The sequence below is a fragment of the Bombus huntii genome, chromosome 4 (genome assembly GCF_024542735.1).
Source record: "Bombus huntii isolate Logan2020A chromosome 4, iyBomHunt1.1, whole genome shotgun sequence".
Lineage (NCBI taxonomy): Eukaryota > Metazoa > Arthropoda > Insecta > Hymenoptera > Apidae > Bombus > Bombus huntii.
The window spans coordinates 3,505,008-3,513,287 of NC_066241.1; the positions used below are offsets into that span (position 1 = coordinate 3,505,008).

At 41.4% G+C, this 8,280-nt stretch overlaps 3 protein-coding genes across 6 annotated transcripts in view; 2 read left to right on the forward strand and 1 right to left on the reverse strand.

Annotated features, from left to right (window-relative positions):
- The window catches only part of LOC126865239 (nose resistant to fluoxetine protein 6-like), a 221,502-nt gene that overhangs the window by 10,555 nt on the left and 202,667 nt on the right, over positions 1–8,280 (forward strand). The window lies entirely within an intron of this gene.
- LOC126865236 (gamma-aminobutyric acid type B receptor subunit 1) lies at positions 48–6,635 on the reverse strand. 4 transcript variants are annotated; one of them, XM_050617539.1, is made up of 12 exons: positions 6,113–6,634; positions 5,943–6,041; positions 5,718–5,852; positions 5,477–5,647; positions 4,898–5,396; positions 4,681–4,808; positions 4,300–4,592; positions 3,984–4,227; positions 3,539–3,782; positions 3,075–3,469; positions 2,853–2,991; positions 48–2,789 (listed from the first exon to the last, which is right to left on the reverse strand). In XM_050617539.1, exons 1-12 carry the CDS (start codon positions 6,245–6,247, stop codon positions 2,776–2,778), a joined length of 2,496 nt encoding a protein of 831 aa, XP_050473496.1. In that variant the 5' UTR covers positions 6,248–6,634; the 3' UTR covers positions 48–2,775. The 4 variants fall into 4 exon arrangements, with proteins under 4 accessions (XP_050473496.1, XP_050473495.1, XP_050473493.1 ...); XM_050617538.1 differs by having other exon boundaries at positions 48–1,284; positions 6,113–6,633; XM_050617536.1 differs by having other exon boundaries at positions 48–2,991; positions 3,539–3,746; positions 6,113–6,635.
- LOC126865258 (mediator of RNA polymerase II transcription subunit 22-like) lies at positions 6,879–7,812 on the forward strand. The gene is made up of 2 exons (XM_050617596.1): positions 6,879–7,133; positions 7,359–7,812. Exons 1-2 carry the CDS (start codon positions 7,031–7,033, stop codon positions 7,676–7,678), a joined length of 423 nt encoding a protein of 140 aa, XP_050473553.1. The 5' UTR covers positions 6,879–7,030; the 3' UTR covers positions 7,679–7,812.

Consider the following 8,280-nt stretch of genomic DNA (forward strand, 5'->3'; position numbering starts at 1 on the left):
GCTAAATGCTGATTATTCAAATCACAATACGCGACAAAATCATGCCCTTAAATTGTAACTAAGTTTATTTGATTTTTTAATACAATTGTATTTCATTTGTACTACATATTTTTCATAATCGCCATATGGATCTATGATGTATTAAATATACGTATTTCTTTAGAGAATCATACGTGTCGTCCCCTAATATCTCTTAAACAAAGTTCGTTTGATTTTCTGGAAACTTTTTAAAGTTCACGATAGTAAAATTGCGATGCATTCACGCGAATTAAATACTTCCGATTTTAAATTCGAAAGCACATTGTTTCGATTATGTAACTGTAACACAGCAAAGATCCGTGAACGATTAATGGATTCGAGAGCGAACGCTTTTCCGATAAGCGCAGGGTTATCAATAACAGATACAATATGAATTTTTAACGAATTTTATAATTTAAAAACTTAAAAATAAATATATCTCCATATTCTAACGTATATATATATGATACTTTCTTTAACAGTTTGATAAGACTAGTATATGTATATCGTATAATAATATAGTAGTCAAGCGCAATTCGCGCGACAGTCGATCGAAGAAATATAGTAAAAAATACGTGGATGAGCGCGATAATGATTATACGAGAAACAATTCAACAGAAGTTCGTAAAATCTCTCTAAACGTCGTATATACGTGGAATGGTGAAATTGAAACGCAAGTACGAAAAAGTTGTGCTTCGTGGCTTGTTCAATCTACGTTATACATACACGTAAGTCGTCTTGTGTACCGATAAAATTTGAATTGCAGTCAAATCACATTATTTTCCCATTGATAACGTGAAATAGTTTCTGAACTCAAGATTTTCAAATATTTCAACGTTCGTGTTTGTAAAATTTGAACTTAAATGAATTTAAATTTAACTTGAACTTGAATTTAAATCGTAACGTTAACTGAATTGCACATTTATAAATTCAAGGGGCTTTTCCAAGCCGCCACTCTGAAGAAATCTCATTCCGTTGAAATAATCTCTTCTATAGACGATATATGAGTGGCAAAATAACTCATCGACGATGCAATGATAGAATTGAATTTTTATCGCTACAAACACGATTTCCGGTTTGTTTCCGATCACAAAATAAGAACATGCAGTTCCATTGGAATTACGCATGTGTACATTTAACACTAGTTTTAGAAGAGAAAGAGAAATAGAGCGTTTTGTCGCGAGCTTTTAGCCCGTTCGTAACGTTCGTATTGCTTTTGTCATCCTAATCGTCGGGGCTCTTGTGTTCAGCCAACCTGGTCCGTTTCTAAAAAGAAGAATTCAAAAACGATAATCCCTCAGATATCATGCGGGGTAAACGTAGAAAGTTTCTTTGCCCATTCATAAATAATTAATATTTGATCAGACTCGAGCATCCGAGCACCTTTACGTTTGGATCAGTCATCAGAGGGTGCAATCTGAAAGATTAAGCGTTAACCGGCCATAAAGCACGTCGATCCACCTCATCAAGACTCCCAAATTATTTATGAATGGCGCAATGTTTGAAGCGTTTAAATCTCGTTAGCACGTTCACTGTTTTACGTGTGTACCTTGTTGCCCGCGATCGAAGACCAATTTCGCGTACCGTGCAACGTTTCGTACAATTTGGGAGCAGACTTCATGAGGTTCACATCGATTCGCTGTCTCGGAAACGACCAGGTTATCGTCTAACGAGATTTAACTGCAATCGTTGCAAATCATGCGTAGACTATGTAAAAAGATTTAGGCCTGCGGCAAACGAAACGTTCGTGATGCTTCTTACGTTTTGACTAAACGGATCGCGATTCAAATTATACAATATCCCGTAATTTAAGCGATCTTCTGTACCTCGTGTGGAACGTATATAATATTCGCGAATAAACGAAAACGTTCCTCTCTTTTATGTTTCTCTATTCGTTTCTTGGACCCGTATAAACGTGCGCGAAGAAATTCGGATCGTCGTGCATTGTCGCGTTTCGCACCAATACAATGCATGATAATAATGCACGGACAATTGAGTATTTTGCATAAAGTATTCGAAAGTCAACAGGAAATATTTTACGAAGTGTTTGGTCCGTGTTACGTAATCGGTTTATGCGACCAATGCGATTAGTGTAAATTTATCTAACCATGATTTAATTGAGAATCGATTCGTTCGATAAAACTTCTCTGTACAAATATCTGTATAATAATAAAATCTCGATAACAGGTAACGAAAAAGATCGTTGTAAACGAGAACGGCGCGATAGTCGTAGGCCAACTTGCGATCTATGATACCTAACAATATCTCGCGCGTATGCATTTGTTTTACACAGAGAGCTACTAATCGTACTACGCATACGCACACCTATTACTTTGTTTGTTATATACATACATCCAACATTTATACGTTTAGACACCGAGTACACGACACAGAGTGCGCCGCCTCGGGAGGAGGCAGCGCATCCTACGAACTATGAACTTAGAAACAAAGCTGTCTCGAGCTAACGAGTCGCCCGTTTGCATTTCAGAACTTTGGTGCGCCGTTTCCCTTTCGAAGTTTCACTAAAAATTGCAACGAGTGTCATTCGGTGTGCGATAGTATGTAATAGTACTTTGCAAAAAAGAGATAAGCAACGAGAAAATACGTCGCGTGATTCGATAGCCTCTAAAAAGAACTTCAAAGTCAAACGTCGTCGTAAGAAGAGAACAACATATGTACTTTTATCCATTTAGGTCCCAGTTTCTTAAATTCGTTACGATCCAGCCAGAAAGGGCAGAAACTTAACGCACGGCGAATCTACAAGTACGATCCTGAAAACTCAAAGTCAGAAGCAGAAGCTCGAGATGATTGAGTATAAACAGAAATACCCCCACCGATTGCGCTATCCGAAGTCCCCTCGCCGGTTACAAAATCGGCGACTATCAACGAATCCTTCGGAACGTTTCCGCTGCCACCTTTCAGCGCGTCTCGCTCGGCCAACGTCTGTTTTAGAAGTTTGATCTTCTCTTCCTTCTGCAAAAGAATCGTCCATTCTTCGTAACAGCCAATCGTTGACAACTGTAATCTCGAAGCCGAACAGTGAAAAGTTTCCTTACCGCGGCGATCAGTTTCTGAAGCTCGTCGTTCTCGCTAAGCAGCTTCTGATACCTTTCCTCGTCTTCCTTCGACATGCCCACGTCCGGATTGTACTTGGATTCGGCCTTGTCTTTCGGATGCCTGATCACTTCGATCACTTTAGGCACAAAGATCAGCGCCATGCTTAAGAAACAGCAGAAAATAATGGCGAGTGCAACGAAAGCGAAATTAGCATCTTGCTGGCTGGCGATCACCATCGTCACCGGTGCTGTGATCAAACAGAGAACAACCACGTTGTATATCGACATGCCGACGTATCTGGAATCATTGATCTGTTTAACTTTGATGCTCCTCGTTTCGTACGCCAAAAACAGCCCGAATACCAGGATTATTCCTTTGTAGCTGTAAACCAAACCTGAAACAAGAACGCAGATGATAATCTTTGCTCGGTAATCAAAGATAAGTTTCACGTTGATCAGCTTACCAAGCCAAATATTATTGTGTACGCTCTCACAATGCTCTAACTCGGGTCTGATCATTGCATCGTCATCGCCAAACCAAGACGACTCCAACGGAAAGGTTTCCATCTTTCTTTGCAAAGGATCGAATACTTGCCAGGAGACTAGCAACGCTATATCAACCGCTAACAGTCCGCTTACCATCGTATACAGCTTCCACGGTTGAACTTTCTTCTGTATGGACGAAACTTTTTGTTTAGCCATGAACAACTAGAAAGAATCGAGAATACGTTAAAGTCGAGGGTCATACGAGCAGGATCTGCAAACCATGCACGGGGCGGGCACACTGCGTGACTAGAAACATTAATTAGATCGTTAATCGGTTAATCGATCGCACGTGATTACCGTGGGTGACTCTCTAAAACGATTTCAAGCAATCGAGCGCGTTGAATCGTTGTTTCCGGTACTTACTTTCGCTTGATCGGCTTTCGTCTTTGTCGTGAGTCTGTGCACCCGCCACACTTTGCTAAACATCGCGCCGAACGCCAGAGTAAATCCCGTGGATAACATCCAGGATCTGGCCTGGCAGATAGCTGGATATTCCCAGGGTGCAACGAATCTACCATCGATTCCCAACAGAAACACCGACACCAGACACGCTATCACTCCAACAAGCATTATTGTATTGCACACAGGATGCGACGACATTATAACCCTAGAAAGGGGGATACCAGCGTTCTCAAATATTTAGAGAAGAAAGAAATAAATATGGAACGAGCAGATGTACCTTCTGTGCCTGTTCCATATATTAAAAATTATTAATGCCAGCGCTATTACGATTCCCACCGAGGATATAGTTCCCATGCAAATAAACAAAGGCAACGAGACTGTCCTTAGAACGGTCTTTACGATGGTCCTATCCTGAGGTATTTTACCACCGATCCACCTTTCCATATTCCTCCAAGTCAGATTGTCGCTTTGCGTATCGTAATATCCCAACTTAACGTACTTTCCATCGACCACTTGCTCGATTTGGGTCAATGCGATTCTGTCACCTTGCGAACTAAACGCAACGTATCCCTATAGCACATACAGGATCGATTAAAGATCGGCCTCTTATCAAAGATAAAGCCTTCGTTTTATTTCTAGTTCTAGCCGAGTCACGTACAGATACCCCTAGAAACTGAGTGGAGTTGATCGCCGAGTAAATTTCGTCTGCTATCTCCTTGTTGGTGTAGGTGAAGTTCTTTAGACTCTTCCCTTGCTTACTCAGCTTCTCCATTGTTTTATTGAAAGCTGTAGTTCAAATACGAAGAATACAAAACTGTGGTAAAAAATCAACTCTTCTACGACCGGCACTTTTACGTAGCAATTCGAATTCATACCTAACGCCACCGACCAAACCGCGTCGTAAGCGAGGGGCGCTTCTTGATATCCTTCGGGGTAGTGATTGTTATCGATGTCAAAGCTGCTTTCCTTCAGCACTTTGTTTAATCTCTGCCTAAAATCCTCGGAAGTCATCCCGCTGATTGTCGTGTCGTTATTTTGATTCCACATGAGAGCCTCGGTCGTCAAGTGTCCTTCAGCCGCGCGCCTCATTTGTTCTATCGTGCACGTGATTCCCTCCGTTTCCAAGTTCTTCTCGAACCAATTATCCTCGTACCAACCGATGAAGAACCACACGTAACTTTTGCCGTAGAGATTCTGATGATACAATTCGCAGAGAACTCTTCTCGCGGCCACCACGTAGAACAAACCGACGATGATTCTGGCATCTTGGCGACGCAGATTTCTCACCGCGTCCGACGGGTCGGACAGGAAGCTCTGACGCGTAACTATTTCTATTCCCGCTTCCTTGCAACGTGCCTCTAAATCTTCTACGGTCTATAAACATAGGGGAAAACAGAACGATAAATTACCATGTTTGAAGGTTTCGATGGATTTGTGCGAGAGTGAGATGTTACAGATATGAACACTTCTTCGGCTTGCTGCAAGATTGCCACTCGAGACCAGCCAAATTTTTGCAGCAGTTTAATTCTCGTGGGATTGTGCACCGTGGCTGACGGGTGTGTCCTGAAAAGTGTCGGGAACCGATTTCGATCCGACAACGCAGGAGATGATGCACCGTAACACAACTAAAGACGACACCAGTCAGTTTCCTTTTCGTATCTGTTTATTTAAATAACAAATTTCATCGACACTCACCACTACCAGATTCCACATCTTCGCTGCTTCAGCCACGGTCGTACATACCGTACTACATCCGGCTAACAACATTAATTTGTGTGGTTTATAGTATAATAAATTGTACATCACCGAGGCACCGAGTCCTGGCTCGCACTGAAACGACGATATAATCAATTAACGAAGTTCCTCCGTCGTGATTTCCCTACGGTGCTTCTCAAACTTCTCGACAAACATTTTGTATACCTCGCTATCGTTCGAGTGAAGCTTCAGTATGAATCCAGGTAACAAATTTTTTTCACGGTTAACATCGTCTAGAGCCAGGTTCACTGCTGGCATGCAAGCCTGTTGAACGAAGTATACGTTGACCGATGCAACTTTTATACATTTAGGAAAGAATAAAAATTAATACTCGCCTGGCCACCCTGCCATCCACCCTTTCCTCGTATGGGAAAAATGCCACCGATATGCAACACATTGTCGGCGTCGTCGGAAGGTAACGAACCCCCGATCGCTCCCGTCAACGTTAAAAATATAACAAGCCCTATCATCACGTCGTTTGCCAAATTTTGTCATTTATTCGATCGAGCAGGCTTAAACCTTCTATACTTTCTGTTTGCCCTACGACACACCCCAACAGCACGATGCCGAGTATCGTAATTTCTTTACGTGAATCACAGCCATCGTCGTTGACCGCTGATCGTTTTCGAACGAGAATCACTGATCCGTGGAACGATGATTTTACCACCGTTCGGGACTTTGCGAACGGAGAGCGATACACTCGAGGGAATGTTCCGATATTCTCGGTGTCCCTAACGAAACGCGACGTACGCGGCATTAAAATCGTGTGTTCGCGTTCTCCATCGCGTTCGCCCGGTCTCGACGCTCCCCCCTGCGCGATACGCCGTGAAATTTCGCGTGCGAATGAATTTACCGAAGACGGAGAGGAGTTCGCGTGAGCTTTCTATTGATTTCATCCCGGCTTTCAAGGATCGTAGTGGGGATAGGGTGGCTCTGTGCCCTAGGTTTCTTCTAGAAGATCGATATATAAACGATTAGACCTTACGGTTCACTCGTGACCGAAGGTCACGTTGAAAATCGAATCTTCAGATTTTCCGTGCTTTTAAAAAGACGAGCGATCGCCCGTTACCGAGATGATTAGCAGAGATTTCGAATTGAGGTGCACTAGCGACCATTTTGGTTCGGTCGGTAAAATCGCATCAGGCAATGACGTTGTTATGATCCCGTCATGAAGTGCCCTAGACAGTTCGTGTTGTCGCAACGTGTGGAGTTCGTCGTTGTAAATAAAAGGCTGTTAATTTTTATTTGAAATAATGGCAGCACAGCGAGCATTGCCACAAAGCAAGGAGGCTTTGTTAAAGTCTTATACAACGAGATTAAAAGAGGATGTGAAATCCATGTTGGAGAATTTCGAAGGTATACTATATAACCTCACTTTTTGCGCGGTACATAATAATAAGAGAATCGATGGTTTTTTTTAATGAAAAAACGATGTTACGTTATGCAAGTATAACAACCTATTGTTTGATGGATATTTTCGTTGAACTTAAACGATTGGTTTTATTCAATATACTAATGATATTTAAAACCTAACCTCTAATTACTCGCGAACGTTCAGTTAGTCTGATTGTTATTTTACAGAGATTGTAAAGCTAGCGAAAGGAGAAAGCGATTCCCAATTATCTCGGATGACACAATGCGAACAAGATACGTATGAAATGCACGTCAGGGCGGCGAATATCGTTCGCGCGGGAGAATCCCTGATGAAGCTAGTTTCCGATATAAAGCAATATTTGATACTCAACGATTTCCCATCTGTGAACGAAGCCATAGCACAAAATAGTAAATTATTCAGGACGAAACAAGCAGAATGCGATCAAAAGTTAGCGTCCTTGCGAGACGACATGGCCGCCGATTTATACGATTTGGAAGAGGAATATTACACGTCGATATACAAATAACACAAACTTCGGTTAGGTTTTTCAAGGATGTACAGTTGCGTATTTGTCTGGACCACGAATTCACCGAAATGTGATTTATTTGTTCAATAAACTGTATATATTTATTTAAATAAATAAGAATAGTTTTGATAGTACATTCTTACTTCTTAATTGGGAGCCTGACGAGACACGCGAAAAAGATAGGCTTGACGATATAATAATTCGGGCATACTTGTTTCATTTTATTACTTGAATACCTTAATAACACACAGACGATACATCACACAATACTTCTAACTGGTAAGTATACTCAATAAGGTAATTGTGGATTCAAGCTTCGGATAATGATAACGATAATAAGAATAATGAGAGTAATCATAATCATAAGAAGAACAATAAGAATAATCTTAGGATAATACTATTTCCTTCTTTTTAATCCTTTACTTGAACGACGATGCCTCTCCATACTGTACAGCAATAATTTACAGAAATAATACGGAGTTCCCTCGACCGGAGCAGCGAGATTACCGACATCGATTCGCAATCAATCGACCGATTGGGTTAAACGCAAAAACGCGTGCTATTAGAATTTGGAATGTTTCGTCCATCGTAATCTCGCTCAC

What these genes read in the sequence shown, in the direction of transcription:
- LOC126865258 (XM_050617596.1), top strand. Translation starts at nt 7,031, where the DNA reads ATGGCAGCACAGCGAGCATTGCCACAAAGCAAGGAGGCTTTGTTAAAG. An exon ending in CATGTTGGAGAATTTCGAAG is followed by an intron (nt 7,134 to 7,358) that starts GTATACTATATA and finishes GTTATTTTACAG; the next exon opens with AGATTGTAAAGCTAGCGAAA.
- LOC126865236 (XM_050617535.1), bottom strand. Translation starts at nt 6,247, where the DNA reads ATGATAGGGCTTGTTATATTTTTAACGTTGACGGGAGCGATCGGGGGT. An exon ending in TTCACTCGAACGATAGCGAG is followed by an intron (nt 5,853 to 5,942) that starts GTATACAAAATG and finishes TCGTCGTTTCAG; the next exon opens with TGCGAGCCAGGACTCGGTGC. An exon ending in CCGAAGAAGTGTTCATATCT is followed by an intron (nt 5,397 to 5,476) that starts GTAACATCTCAC and finishes CTATGTTTATAG; the next exon opens with ACCGTAGAAGATTTAGAGGC.